The sequence below is a fragment of the Molothrus aeneus genome, chromosome 3 (assembly GCF_037042795.1).
Source record: "Molothrus aeneus isolate 106 chromosome 3, BPBGC_Maene_1.0, whole genome shotgun sequence".
NCBI classification, from domain to species: Eukaryota; Metazoa; Chordata; class Aves; order Passeriformes; family Icteridae; genus Molothrus; species Molothrus aeneus.
The window spans coordinates 5,344,891-5,359,763 of record NC_089648.1 but is presented as its reverse complement, the minus strand read 5'-3'; the positions used below and the strand labels follow the sequence as shown (position 1 = coordinate 5,359,763).

The window sequence follows — 14,873 nt, the reverse complement described above, 5'->3', positions numbered from 1 at the left end:
AAAGCAGGAGAGTTATGGAGCATGCAATCATTTAATCTATCATGGGAGTACACAGAAAGAAATTATTGCTGTTTTCTCTCCTTTTTTTCCATAGAGAATGCCCTTTAGGAGTGCTTTATCACAACTCTCTGCACATTTATTATGTGGCTGTAGCTCACAAAACTCCTTTTGTTTCTGAAAGATGTACTTTTACTCCCTGTGTTTGGTCAGTAATTTTTAGGAGTATAAATTCACTTCAGCTTTCAGCAAAACCCAGGAGTTACATCTGAGTTTCTTTTGAGCATCTCGACTCCTCACGTGGTGAGGTTTTGTTCCCTAAAATTCAGGTTTCTCGAGCGGCTCCAACCTGGGAGCGGAGTGAAGGGCAGAGGCGGGCGAGTTAATTGTGTGAAGGATTCATTCCCATGCCTGTTCCCTGATGCAGCACGGGTCCTGCAGCTCTTTCAGCCCCATCGTGCTGCTGCTGGGGGCTGCAGTTAGGAGCATGCAGGATTAATTGCAGGTGCTGCCCAGCTCTGCTCCCAGCGCTGCTCCAATAAACCCCAGAGTGCAGCAAGCCGTGTTTGGAGCAGCCGGCACAGAGCCTTTGCTGCCTGGCTGCTCTCTGGAAATTCTGCCAGGGATGGTTCCTCACAACGCCCAGCCAGTCGTAAGATGGGGTGTGAAAAACACATTGTGGAGCTCACTGTGTTTCATCCCAAAGTGAGTCATTGTCTGGGGGCAGCAGCAATATTTCGGTGCTACAGGTGCTGGTTGGGATGCAATAAATACAATAAATAAATAAATACAATAATACGAGCCAACAGGTTATTGCTGTTCTGTGGGATTCTAAATGATGGGGATGAATAAATGTGTATGAAAGCCCTGCAGCAGATTGTGTACAGGCCACGCTGCCTGGGCAGGGGAGCGGAAAAATGAGGAGCAAATGAGATCCCTGCTTTTAAATATGGTCTGAGTTAAAAAGGCTGTGGGGGCTTTGCATTTAAAGGTGCACATTTTGCAAAGTGGAGTCTCTTGGGCTGGGGGGGGGGTTGTTCGGCCTCCAGTTTTGTGTGACGGATTTGTTCCCTTTTAGGAGCGGTATGGAAGGGAAATTAAAAACCTGTTATCCCTTCGAGAGGGCAGCTTGTCAACAGGAGGTGACAAGGAGGAAGGACCCAGCGAGCAGGTAAAGGGGGGAAATGGGCTTTATTCCAATGCCGTGCTCTCCACGGAGCTGCGCAGCCTTTCCGTGGGGATTGCCATGCTGGCATGTGCAGTGTGAAATTGCGTGTAGCACCTGAGAGAAGGAGAACCACCAGTAAAAAGTGCAATAGTTTCATCCGGAGAGCTGGAATTAAAAAAACCTCTGACTGTTTGCACACGTCCTCTTGTTGGCTTTTATAATTCCTGTGCTGGATGGTGTGGAGATGGTCGTGACCGAGGAGGAAATGCTCCTAATGAGGGATATTTGCAGAACTGCAGCCGAGGAGCCGTGTGCTGTGTTTATAATTTTGTGTGTTTTGACCTTTCCTCAGAAGGAGCAGAAGGAGATTGCATATCTAAGGAACAGACAAAAAGACTGACAAGGAATACTTAAATATCTGCTGTCATATATCTGCAGTAATGCAGGCTCCTAATCCCTCCTCCTATCTCCATATAAATGATACAGTTCAAGACCAGAGCTGTTTTCTCCACTAAAAGCAGCAAAGCTCTTTTAGATGAAATGTCTAAAAACATCTTGTAATAACTTGGAGCATGCTGGCAAGAGTAGTCACTTGTGACTGTGTGTGGAAGCCCCTCAGCCAGGCGGCGCCGGAATAGGCAGGACGGGAGCATCACTCCATTATTCCGAGGAGCCGGCAGCACGCGCGTCCCTTAGGCTACAGCATTCATTAAGGAAAGCTTACTGGGCTGAAAGCTGGGAACAGATGATAACGGGATATGATTTTCATATTTAATGCATTCCTTGGAAGAGTGTGTGTGCTGCAGATTGATAGAAGAATCAACTGCTACTTTACTAAAAGACTTTCTAGTTTGCCCTATAGCTACCGATGGAATCATTCAGCCAAGAAATTAACTTTTTCCCCTTTTACCTGCTTTATGTATCTGCTAAGCAGGCTGCTGGCTGCCAGGGAATGTTATTATGCAGTTAAATGTTTGGTATTTAAGACTCTTATCAGAAAAGAAACAGAGGCCACACTATTTTGTTTTTATAGTAGGAGAAAGGTTTTTGGTTTCCTTTCTTCAGTGCATTAGCAGTTGTTAATCTGAGTTTATAGGAAGTTTTCCCCATAGATTAAAAAGTTAAAAACCTTGAATTTAGAGCGTTCTTTAAACTGTAATACACAAAGCAGTGAAGCCTAGCAGCCTTGACCTATATAGGCAGGCCTGTGGCAGGGTGCAAATTGTGGTTTGAGCTGGGAGGTGTTGTGGGGAAAGGTGAGTTTATTTTGGAATGTGAGCTGTCCAATTAGGGCAGGCAGTGTGGGAGATGGGATTTCCAGCTGATGGAAAAGTTGTTATCAGTACTAGAGCATCAAAGGCTTGTGCTGTGACTTGAGGGTTGAAAAACTGTGGGCAGGTTTTTGGCACTATGACAGTGTGGTGTGCACCCAAAAATGTCAATTTGTGTATAATAATGTAGTGGATTGTGGATTCCTTTATCCCCTGTCCTCTTCCTCCTCCTCCTCCCTCCTAAAAAACAGGTAACTTCAGCTACATTGTGCATTTTTGTCATGTCCCTGGGGTGTGTTTCAGCTCTTAATTCTGTTTTTTTTTTTCCCATCAAATGTGCTGACTCTTCTGTCCAAAGCAAAGGAGTTTGTTCTCAGCGATGTGGCACCGAGTCAGTCACAGAGAGTGTGCAGTCAGCATGTGGGATGTCCAGGGTACAGCTTGTGGAACTGGTTTTATTTCCCAGCCCTGGGATTGGGATGGCTTCCTTTAGGCTGGTTGGGATGCAGTGACTTTGTGATAACTCCCTCAGTGACATCTTGGGGGGTCATCTCTGGGCCTTGGGGACTCAGGAGGACAATCCCAGAACCAGCAGTATCCCAGTGCTGAAACACCTCCAGGAATGTCTGGCACATTCCTGAGCCATGGGAAATGTGCCCTTTTGGGTTCCCAGTGTCAAGGGGAGTCCTTAAGTTCAGAAGTCCCACCCTGAAGAGCTCCTTCCCAGCTGGCAGAGCTGTACAGCCCAGGCTCCTGGATCCCCTGTGCTGGGAAGTCAGCTTAGAACCTCTTCCTTGGAGCTTTCAGAAGATTTTGGACTTGGGCATGCTGGAAGCTCCCAGGAACACCTGTGGGTGGCAGAGTCCCTTCCCAGGGAAAGGGATTGATAGGAATGTGCTGTTCCCGTGCTTGCTTGAAATCCATTTGTTTTGGAACACTGCATCCAGGAGCTGCCAAAGTCGTGCAGGACTGGCAGGAGGCATTTGATAGCACCAAATCCCACGCCTGAGAAGTAATTAGGAGGAACCTGAGAGCAGTGGTGATGGAATAAGCTGTGAACTTAATCTGAGTGGCAAACCTTTACTACTGCTTAAAATGACTTCATGGCTTTTTGTTCTGCTCCTTGTTACGTGGAATTTGAGCTTTTTTAAGGAACCTTAGTCACAGAGCAGACAAGATGCCTTTGTTTCCTTTCAGCTGGGCTTGGCAGCTGACTTGGCGTGGGAGGAAGAGGTCAGGCAGTGAAAGAGATGGGAGAGGTGTGGAGGTGACTGCAAATTGTGCTGCTGGAATTTGGGGTTGGAGAGGAAACCCTGCTCAGTGTGAACAGCGGCATTACGATGGCTAATTTTGGCTTTGCACAAACTGGCCATGACCCTACAGCAGTTGTGGTGACAGCAGCCACTCCTCCTAAATTGTCCTGATTGAGTGGCTTTGCGAAGGAGAAGAGGCAAGTGTTAAAACAAAGGGATTTGGCAGCAGAGTGGTTGTATTCTGGAGCTGGTTTTGTGCAAGTTCAACAGTCCTTGGAGAAAAGTGCCATTCAAAATGTGTCTGCTCCATGTCCCGTGTCACCTGGGGGGAAAGGCCATGTCACTGCCATGGGAAGAGCAGGAGGGAGACAGTGAAACTGAGTTTTGCCTTTTTCCGTGGTGTGAGGGAAGCTGGATCTGCTGAGCGATTCACACATGGAGCATGATGGTCCCTCTGGGCCTTGTGGGCAACTCTAAATGTGGTGCTTTTGTCCAGGGTCTCCAAACCTGTGTAGGATCCTAATCCCAGAGGTTTGTCTCTTTGTAAAATCCAGTCACCATTTAGATGGGTTTGAATCCTTGATGTGTGTGGGTCCCTTTTGGCTGGGCTGGGGGTGCAGGCAGCTTCTGCCACTGGATGTTTTGGCTCACGGAGCTTTAATGCAGGCCTGGGCCCTCATTTCACACTCTGATGCACAGGCTGTGTGCCAGGGGTTGTGTAATATTAATGCCACAGCAAAGTCTTGAATTCTGTGACACTTTTCTCTTCAGAACCCAGCATGCCACCCTCAAGAAGCTGCCACACACAGTTTGTCTCCTGTTTGTCTCCTTCAGCCATGTCCCACTGTGTGTTTCAGGTGCTGCAGGCCGGAGGACAGGCGGGAATTGGCACCAATGCAGCCGTGCCAGGAGAGCTGGGCTATCCAGCAGCAGCCTTGCTGGGCTGCCCCACACCAGCTGCCCCAGCCACAGGAGGTTTGGGCTCTCAGCAGGAGCCCCCTCTGCACTCCCCATCCCCTGATGGGCTCGCTCCTGAGAGTGGCAGCGCTGCTGGAGGGAGTGAGGAGGGAGCAGCAGGACATGGGGACCTGGCTGCCAGTGAGGAAGGCTCTGAGCAGCTCACCTCAGCTTCTGGTGCCAAAGCAGCCCCCCCGAGGCTGGGAAGTGTTCCAGGTATGGCAGTGGTGTGTGTCCCTGAATGCCTCCACCCCAGCCAGAGCCTGCCCACAGCTGCTGCTCCTCTGCCACTGGGCTTGGAGCGTGGTGGCTCTTGCTCCTTTTTCCTCTCTTTGTTCTTTCTTCCTTTTAACTCCATTTCTTCCCAGGCTGCTCAGCAGGACAGGGAAGGATGCGCTGAGGGCTGATCCTGGTCAGGGGCACTGTGAGGGAAGATTTCCTCACTTCTGTGCCCACAGAGGCCCTGGCATAGTCTAGCCTCATGTGAAGAGGTGTAATGTGAACCTGCTTCACCAGAGGAGTCACTTCTGGGTCAGGCTGATTCCCTTCTCCCTCAGAGCAGGTGCACAATAGCTGATTGATTCCCCCAGAGCTAATTTGGTCAGCTAGCTGGTCTCTGTGCCGAGGGGGTTTCTGAGAAGTGCCAGGTTTGTTCCCAAACCCCAAAGGCTGCAGCCTCTCTGGACTCCCCCTTGTGAGAGGATCGTGGAAGGACAGGGGCCGAGGGCAGGGAAGCCCACAGACAAGAGGGATGGATGGATGGATGGATGGATGGATGGATGGATGGATGGATGGATGGATGGATGGATGGATGGATGGATGGATGGATGGATGGATGGATGGATGGATGGATGGATGGATGGATGGATGGATGGATGGATGGATGGATGGATGGATGGATGGATGGATGGATGGATGGATGCTCTCTCACACAGGGTGAACAATGTGGGTACGCTTGGTTTCAGTCCCTTCACTGTGAGCTACTCCATGGTCCTGCTGATGTTTCGAGAAGAATAATTACAGGTTTTATATCTTTGATTTATTTTTTGTTATTGTTATTACAGGGGCAAAGCCTAGCCTGAGCAGCTGGTGGGCTCACAGGGAGGGGAGCAGTGCCAAGCTCCCGGTCCCTGCTGGTGCTGAGGAGGAGGCGAGGCCAAGCATTCCCAGCCTGCGGCAGGAGCAGGGCAGGGATGCCCGGGCTCCAGAGGGCTCCCTGCTGCCCCCACCAAACCCTGCTGCAGCCCAGGAGGAGCCCTTGGACAGCTCAGCACCACACAGGTACCACCTCCCTCTTTCCTGGGTCAGCTGGGCTGGTCAGGGCACTGAAGCTCACACCAAGTTCTCCCCTGTTCTTTAGTACCTTGTACCTGTGCTGGGCAATCAGGGGCTTCGGGCACCTCACTGGGGTCAGAACTGGCAGGTGGATTTGCTACTAAAAGGATTTGTTACTAAAATGCAGACGATGTTCTTTAAATGTTCAGAAATCTTATTCCAGTCACTCTACTTGGTAAAACTTCCACTGTTTGAACATTTTGTTTGGAATTAGAGTAAGAGAGGATGAGGACAGTGCAGACACAGGGCCTGTCCTCTGCTGCAGGATTTTGTGGGCAACAAATGCAGCACCATTGCATCGGGCTAAATCCATCCCGGCAGGATTTTCAGCCCCGCAACGCCCTCATGAGACAGGGAGGTGCATCCCTGTCCTGGTGGGGCAGTGCCCACAGTGAGATGGTCCCCGGAGCTGGCCCGGGTCACCCAGGAGGGCTGGCCCGGGTCACCCAGGAGGGCTGGCCCGGGTCACCCAGGAGGGCTGGCAGGTCTGTAGTAGGATGTGGTGCAAAGGAAACAGCACTTTACCCCTGGAGAACAAGTCTCCTGCAGAAGGAGTTTCTTCTGCCAGTTGGTTGGGTTTTCCCATCTTGGTTGTTTGCAGTATTTAGATCTGTTAATTCTGTTCCTGGGCATGTTGTGGTGGTACTGATGTCAGTGCTGCTTTGGGTGTTGACACCTGAGCAGAAGCTGGGGGCCAAGGCAGAAACTTTGGTAACTTTATCCTTTCCTATTTGCATCGGGCTATTGCTCACTATGGAAACATCATCTGATTTACATGTAAAAAGCTTTCCCCCAGTCCTCCCTTTGTATCCCACCTGTTAATCACAGCAGAGCAGGCGAGAGGAGAGCACCAGTGCCTGTGTCTGTGAGAGGAGTCAGAGGCGACCCCAGCACCAGCAGTTTAACCTTGTGTTCCCTCCCTGCAAGGCCTTGCTGTGCAGTGCCTGAGGAGACACGGAGCAGCTCTTGAGGCCCGGGGAAATTACACACAAGGTTTGAGCGCCTGCATTGTCCCCGGCGCACGGCTGGAACCGCAGCACAGAGCTCTCCTCCCGTTGTGCCAAGCTGAATGCCTCTGCTTCTCAAGGCCATGGAAGTGGGATCACCACTGCTTGCTGGTGCTGCAGAAAAGATACAGGTTTTAATTTGCTTCACCTGAAAAATGAAAAGGCAGATCCACCAGCAGGAGCCGTTCCCTTGTTGTGCTCACAGCCAGGTGGGCTTTCCAAGGCACCTGGAATGCAGCGTGCACACTCGAGCCTTGCAAAATTAATTGGCCAAAAATCTTGTGGAAAAGCTTGCAAGTGATTAGTGCATGAATTTCAATTCTACATGTTACACAAAGTATGGGAATGCAGCTTCCTCTGCTCTGTCACACCAGGGATTCACAACATGCGATGTCCTTCCAGTCCCCATGGTTTTCTCTTGCGAAATTCCTGTGCTGGCTGAAGAAATGTGCTGAAATTCGCCAAATTCTGTGTATTTGTTGCCTTAAGTTGAAATATCTGTAACTTGGACTCTCCCACTGCAGCAGTGTCACTGTGGCATCAGAAGGAAGCATTGTTCATACACTTCTGGTGAATTATCTGAAATGAGTACAAGGGATGGTGTTGAAAGGAGCGGAGACCATGGCTGACTCCAGAGGCAAAACCAGTCCTTGCTGTGTGCCAGGAAGCCACAAATTTTTATCTTTAGAGCAAATGCCTCTCCTGTCTTACTGCAGAGATGCCAGCCTCTGTTTTTCAAGGGGTTTAGTGTTTTTTCTCCTGCAGTGAAATCTTTGCAGCCAAGGAAGGGAGATGTTGTTGGGAAAGGTGATTGAGCAGAAGGTTTCCATCTTGTTGCAGGTCACAGTAGGGTGCTGCAGCTTTGCTGCCTCAGTTATCAGAACTGGTGATTGTTGGGCAATGTTCCGATGGATCAGAGGCTGCTCCCCTGCCTCCTCACACCCAGCCCCAGGGGAAGAGCCTGGGATGGGTTTCCTATCAGCAGCCCGCTGGCACCACGGGGGCTCATGAAGGCTCCTGATGTCCCCTCCCATGGAGCTGCTGATCCAAGGGGACAGGCTCCGTGTCCTCTTACCATTCCCTGCAGCACCCAGCCCTTTCTTTGAGGGCTTAAACCTGGGGGGTGGGAGGCAGGGGGAGAGGGTCTCTGAGAATTAGTGTGGAGAAAGATGATGACTATTTTAAGGCCTGAGCTGAGGGGGTGGAAAAAGGCAGAGCTAATGCCTGTGCTGCTTCAGCTGCATTGAGGAGGACTTAGCACAGATGGATTGTGCATTACAAAATGTAACACATAATTCAAGCTGTCAGCTTAATCAGACTGTTTCCAGGAAGCAACCTGTAAAAGAGAAGGACCTCTTGTTTGCTGACCTCTGATCCGTAGCCTGCTGCAGATTGTCATACATTTTGTTTTTCTTTATGTTGGTGTCCCTTCCTTCCCCTTCCCTTTTTATTATTGTATCCCTCTCGAGTGGCACCCTGGAAGGACCACCCAGCGGGAGGAAAACAATGGGAAACGAGCCGGCCGCTGGAATACAGGGTTTGTAAGGCTGGGGGAAAAGAGAAAGCACTGTTTAACTGCCTATGTGATCTCCCGGGCATTGTTTTGCTTATTAAATGTCTAGGAAACTCGGCTAAAGACACAGCAGCCCCCACTTAATTGTTCACTGTTGCCCAACACTCGGAGGGAAAACACAGCTTTGGGCACAGCTCAGCACGAGTGTGCAAATGCTGCAAGTTTTTGTGCACAGAGCTTCTCCCTGGAGGCAGAGTAAGCCAGGGTTAACTGTGGAAACATGTCAGCTCCTGCATGTGGGGGAAAGAAAGAAAGAAAACTCTCTTTTGCCCCAGCTGCGGTGTTCATTGCTGGCGAGACCTGGGCTGGGAGCCCCACAAAGAGGCAGCCGGGGACCTGAATAGCCATTTACACCTCTGTCCCGGGATTAGCCCGCGGCATTGTTTCAGTGGTTAAGTCCTCATTTGCATCATTATAGAGGTGCAGCTTCATCAAAACCCCTCTGAGGTTCCAGGGCTGTCCCCATACCTGTAGGTGGTCACCAGATTTGTTTCGCTTGTGGAGGTGAAGGAATTAAAGTGCTCGGCACGGGGGTAATTTCCATGCAGCGGCTCAGCCCGGGCTGATTTTTGGATGGCTTGTTTGCTCATGTGCTTTCCCCCCCACACTCCTTCCTACAGAGCTCGGGAACGTGGTTCTTGCCGTTGGCTTTGGAAAGCTCAAACGAAGCTGTTTATTTTCCCAGGGGGTGAGATGGGAATGCACTGACGAGCGCTGTCACACGTCGTCGGTGACTCCCACCCTGTCTGTCCATCCTCAGGTCCGGCGGGATGCAGGCCGAGCTCCAGGAGCTCTGCCAGGCGCTGCAGCTGCTGGAGGGGCTGGTGGAGGGGATGAGCCCCCAGCACCGGGCGCTGTACCAGGGCCAGCCCTCGGGGACAGCGGAGCTGCCCAGGTGAGTGAGTGCAGCCCGGGTAACAAACAGCCCGTGCCAGAAAAACACAGCAAATGCAGCAAGAGAGCAAAGGGAATCCCCAGAACTGAGTGTTGCCAAAACCAGTGGCAGAGAGCCCTCGCTGTCCCTCCTCAGCCTCTGGGCCCCTAGGTGCAGAACTGGGAATTGTTGGTAACTTTATTGACAACGATGCACAGCCTCCACAGACTGGGACTCTTGTAGGCAGTTGATGATTGGATGATTCCTCGGGAATTAGGGAAGAGGAGCCCCAAACAGGCCTGCCCCCCAGCTTGCCACTGGAGAGGATGTGCTCAGCTTCCCTCTCCCTGGGTGGCTGCACCTGGTACATTCCAAGTGCTGAGTGTGACCTCCCTGTCCTGTCCCACATGTGTCACAGAGCACCAGGGATGTTTGTTTGTCCCTCTGGCTGTCCCCTGGCTGTCCTGTCTGCAGGCTGGGATGGGCTGTGCTCACAGGGCTTGTCCCCCCCTGTTTTGTGTTGCAGTGCTTGTGCTGGGGGCAGCAGGCTGGCTCAGGGTGACCTCGAGGTGATGGAAGCCATGGTGTTGCGGCAGCTCCAGGCCGTGTCCCAGGGCTCGCAGAGCGGGAGCCTCCCGCCGGAGAACACCGACGAGGCCGTGGGCAGAGCAGGGCACGAGGAGCACACCAGGTATGGGGGACACAGGACCCACCAGGGCTGAGGAACATCTCTGTCCCTGCCCTGGATCTACCGAGGCAGCCAGGCCAGCACTGGCAAACAGAGCCGTCGGAGCGCGGAGCCTTGTGGCACTCGCAGTGGGAGCATTCAGGAGTTCATTTATTTCCCTCCCATTCCCCAGTGGTGGCTCCTGCTCCACAGGGCAGCCCTGGAGTCCCCCCAGCTCATCTGGTCCACAGTGTCTCCCACTCTCTGGCAGGCAGGGAATTGCAAGAACTCCAAACACCTCTCAGCCAGCCATTCCCAAGATCTGAAAGTAAGGCCAACAAATGTAATTCTGAGAAGGCAATTATTCTGTTTGAGACAGAAGATGCACGTGGCCTTTGAAAACAACAAAGTGCAGTTATTCAAAATGGTTGTTTTTTTTTTTCCCGTGCATATGCCACAAGGACAAGTGAGAATTACTTTTTTTTTTTTTTCAGGTCTCTTTAACCCAGGAATGAAAACAATTTCCATTCTGCCTTGCTTAGCTTCTGTCTAGATCTCCCTCCCTGTCGCAGGCTCCGCAGTGCTCAAGTGCTGGCAGGATCGGGGCACTTGTGAGCGCTGCAGAAGGGTCTCTCTGCAGTACCTGCCTCTCTTGCAAGGCTGATACGCCTGCGGGCACCAACAGCTCCTTGTGTCTCCTGAATGGTTTCTTAGGGACAAACACTCCTAGAGTTAATTGGAATTCACTCCTCTGAAACTTCACTGGAGCAGCAGGAAAAAAAAAAAACAGCTTTGGCAAACAAAAGGATTGCAGGATTGAGATTTTCTACATTAAAAGACACCTTAGTTGCTTTTTTTTCCTTTTTTATTCTTTCTGAGCAAAAGACAAGCCTGGAGCAGTGGGTGCCAGGCTGTGCCCCAGGGAGTAAGCGAGGTGCTGAGACCAGGGTTGTGTCTTTGGATCCTGAGCCTCAGGACAGGGCAGGTATGGTGGTGATGATGATGATGATGATGATGATGATGATGATGATGATGATGATGATGGGGGTCACCTCTGCCCGTCTTGCAGAACTCGCAAGCGGCTTCCTACATTTTCCACTTTGAACATTTTTAAAAGAAAAATTGGGAATTAAGGACCAGATGGGTGGTGGCCTTTCCCAGCAGGTGTGGGTGGGATGTCTCACTGAGGGTGCCGGTTTGTTCCTCAGGGACACGGATGCGCTGCGGACTCTTCTGAGCCGCCATGGCTTGTTCCTGAAGCAGCACCGGGTTCAGCTCCCAGAGCAGGTGGCAGAGATGTTTGAGCAGCTGCTGGCTCCAGGAGAGGAGGAGCAGGACCGCCAGGTGGGCACTGACACCTTGGGTAAATCAGGGGCACTGGAGGCTCTGCACTGCTGTGGCTGTGCCCTGGTGGGGTGTGGCAGTCAGGGCAAGGGCAGGGGCAGTCGGTGGTTAACCAGCCCTGAGGTCTCAGGGAAATATGTCCAGTGCTTCATCCCACAGGAAAAGGGACTTTGAAGGTTCCCACCCTTTATGCCAGTCAGGGATTGGAAAAAGTTCACCCCTTTGCTCTGGTGCAAACCATCATGAGGCTACTATCTTTGTCTTTCTCCATGACTTTTTATAATGAATGATGTATTTTGACTTTTTTTAAAGCAGAGCCTTGTGGAGCCTTGGTGCTGAACACACAGAGCATTTTATAAAAGGGAGCACACTCATGGTTTTTCTAAGTTAATGCAAAAGTTTATAGCCAATTATTTAAATAAATCAATTGAAATGGTATTCCATAGGGTGTGAGTGCCCCAGCCCCTTACTGTGCTGTTAATCAACTGATTTACTAAACAGTGAGAGAGTTAGGGCAGAACATAGAGTAGATTTTACAGACTCAAGTCCATATTTCTGTCCCAAAACCAGCCCCAGAGGAACACCCTAGATTTCAGGTAGTGGAACATCTAAGAGAAACACCCTGAGGGCAGATTACCCTGGGAGTGTAGAATTAGCCTGAATGCATGTTGGAAAACGCTTGAGGGGGAGGATAATGGAGCTGTGGCTGTTTCTGTTTTGAATGCTCAGACTGTGCTGAGAGAGGCCCTTCCAGGAGAGTGTGGGGATGAGCCACCTGTGCAGAGTGATGAATCCTCTCTTGGCCTGCCATCAATCCCAACCAACGGCGGGGAAGGAAAGCAGGGGGAACTGGCACGGCGAGAAGCAGGTAAGGGGTGTTCCAGCTCTGGCTGCCACTCCAGGTTCCTGCTCTGGGCAGGGGAGTTCTGTCCAAACCTCCAAGGGACTGGGACATAGGTACTGGTAGATCCATGTACATTTGTGATGGATTTGGAGGATTTTCCTCAATATCTTGGTATCCTTTGTGATTCTGGCTTCCCAAAACTAAGTGATGCTTGTGGTGGTGGGTTTTTCTGCAGGAGAAGAAAGGCAAGGTCCTGTGGCCACTATGAAATGGATCAGTGAGTTCTGTGTGCATGTTTACAAAGCATCTCCCATTTAGGAACTGGGGGCTGTATTTGCTGCCTGTTGTGACAAAGCCAGACTGCAGAAGGAATTGCCAAAATGAAAGGGTTCATGTGGGGCCATTTCCCAGCTCAGGACGTGCTGGTGTCGGGGAGAGCCCAGTTCGTTCCTTCACACAAGGAGGAAATACATTATTCCAGTGATGGCAGCTCGCTTGCTCTGCTCCTGGAGCACCCCTTCCATCGGAGTCTGGCAGCAGCAGGCAATTAGGCTGCTGTGCTCTTTGCACAGCAAATGCAAACAGGCTGCTCCAGGCTCCGAAATCCACGCCACTCTTATGTGCAGGGGCGACCCAGACTTTGATTTAAGCTAATTTCCTGCAGTGGGTCTGGCACACGCCACCGCCACCAGGCATTGCTGCAGGTTGTTTGTTTCCCAAATCTATAGGGTCTTCAATTCCTCAGGACATTTGGTTGGCTTGTCCTTCTGTGAGGAAGCTACAGAGAGGCAGGGTAGCAAGTTTCCAGTGGGCGCTGCTTTTATGAGCAGTAATGGATAGTTTAGATCAATAAACAAGAGATAACAAAAGTGGGAAATTAAAGGGAGTAGGGCTTAAAAGCAAGCAAAGCGGTCTGATGGCTGCCGCTTTGAAATGGTTTCATTACGGTGTGTTCACATCCAGAAGTCACAGGCTGGGGTGAAGATGAGAGCAGGCAAGAAAGTGTGGTGGGAAAGATTCCCATTACAGGTGGAAGGGGTGGCTGCATATTGACCTCAGGCCCAGCATTCGACTGGGTTATACAATCACACCCCGGCAGCTCCGTGCCGCGGGCGACTTCAGAGGGAGCAAACCCAGCTGCTCGCCCTGAGCACAGATTAAATGTCACATCCCAGGGCCCACGTTGGCAGAAACAAAGGTGGGGAACACGGTGCCTCTTTAATTCCTTGTAATCATGTTCCACGTTTCACCATGTGAATATCCACTCTGCAAGCCTGTCAGGGCCCGCCGTCCGTGTTACAGGGGTCAGTCTCTGTGGTGGAGATCCAGTAATTATATGGCAACTCCAGAGGCTGCTGGTTTGATTCTTTCCCTGAGTAATTGACTGGGGATCATTAGAATAAGCATGGGGCAGATCCTTGCCAGGCAGGAGCCGTGCCTGTGCCAGCCAGGAGCCTTCTCCTCTCTGCCTCCTGTACCAAGTACTACCTCCTGCCTGATAACAGTGGCTCCCTCCAGCCAGTGCCATCACTGAGACTTCCTGACCTCTCCTGGCTCTCTCACGGAGCAGACGTGCAACTGCTAATGCTTGCTGTGTGTAAAAATGCCAAGAAGCTCCTCAGCCAAACCCAGTAACCCAGTTCCAGCCTGTCCCTTGCGAGGGAGCTGTCTCTGCTGTTCCTCTGTCTCTGGGAGTGAGGCTTCTCACACCTCACTTGAAAGCCAAGCTGCTCCTTTCAGACATGATTCATCTTCAGCCCGGGATCTTCTGCGGGCTTCTTATTCCCCTCCCCTCCTCTCCCTGCCAGGCAGCTGCTCATTCCCTTTTATCATCACCATTTGCTGTGGCCCCGGGGCTGTGGAGCCATTATGGGCCTAAAATAGAAGCCACATCTCTTGTGTGTTGGCTTTTGGGCTCAAACAACTTGTTTTGAGGGGTTTAGATGAACTGATATTTGACAGCCATCCATACATGATTGTTTTGCTGTACGACTTTTTCTGAGCTTAAGGGATACAAATTTGGGTTGATTTTTTTTTTAAATTTCAGTATTTGCTGCATTTTTTAAGTGTTGGTTTGAAACACCATAAGCTTTTTGGGGCTTTGGGGTTTGATAGGCTTCACTGTGAGAGCTGTGTGGACACACTTCCAAGCAGCATTTAGGATGGCACTTTGGGAACACTTCTGGAATTTTGGTTCATTTTTCTTTTACTTCTGACACATAAAAAGACAACAAAAACATTAATTTTTTCAAATATCTGTAAATATTCCAGAAGTATTTGTGTTGGTTCTTTAATGCTCTGTCCAGAGCTCATGGGTGGCCACCTGTGGACAATGGGCTTTAAAGGGATTGTACCTGGTCCACAGCTGTCCCAGAGAGGAGCTGGCTGATAACAGCAGGCTCCTGTGGTACCAGGTTATGTGAGGATACTGGGGGAGAGCAGGGCTCATTCTCAGCTCCTCCACGGATGCTTTGTTTTTTTATGGGGAAGACGCAAAAGAAATTCTTCGGCTCTTCTGCTGTTCCTGAGGTAGGTGAATAATGCGAGATTAAGAAGGATAAAACCCATTCTTTCTTGTTTTGC

General features: G+C 50.7%; 1 protein-coding gene across 1 annotated transcript in view; it reads left to right on the top strand.

Moving 5' to 3' along the window:
- KIZ (kizuna centrosomal protein) overlaps positions 1-14,873 on the top strand; it is a 28,898-nt gene that overhangs the window by 4,011 nt on the left and 10,014 nt on the right. The window contains exons 4-10 of the mRNA XM_066546101.1: positions 1,079-1,168; positions 4,547-4,862; positions 5,711-5,927; positions 9,322-9,456; positions 9,962-10,126; positions 11,311-11,446; positions 12,176-12,314. Of these exons, the coding sequence (XP_066402198.1) occupies positions 1,079-1,168; positions 4,547-4,862; positions 5,711-5,927; positions 9,322-9,456; positions 9,962-10,126; positions 11,311-11,446; positions 12,176-12,314 (1,198 nt within the window). The remainder of the gene's footprint in view (positions 1-1,078; positions 1,169-4,546; positions 4,863-5,710; positions 5,928-9,321; positions 9,457-9,961; positions 10,127-11,310; positions 11,447-12,175; positions 12,315-14,873) is intronic.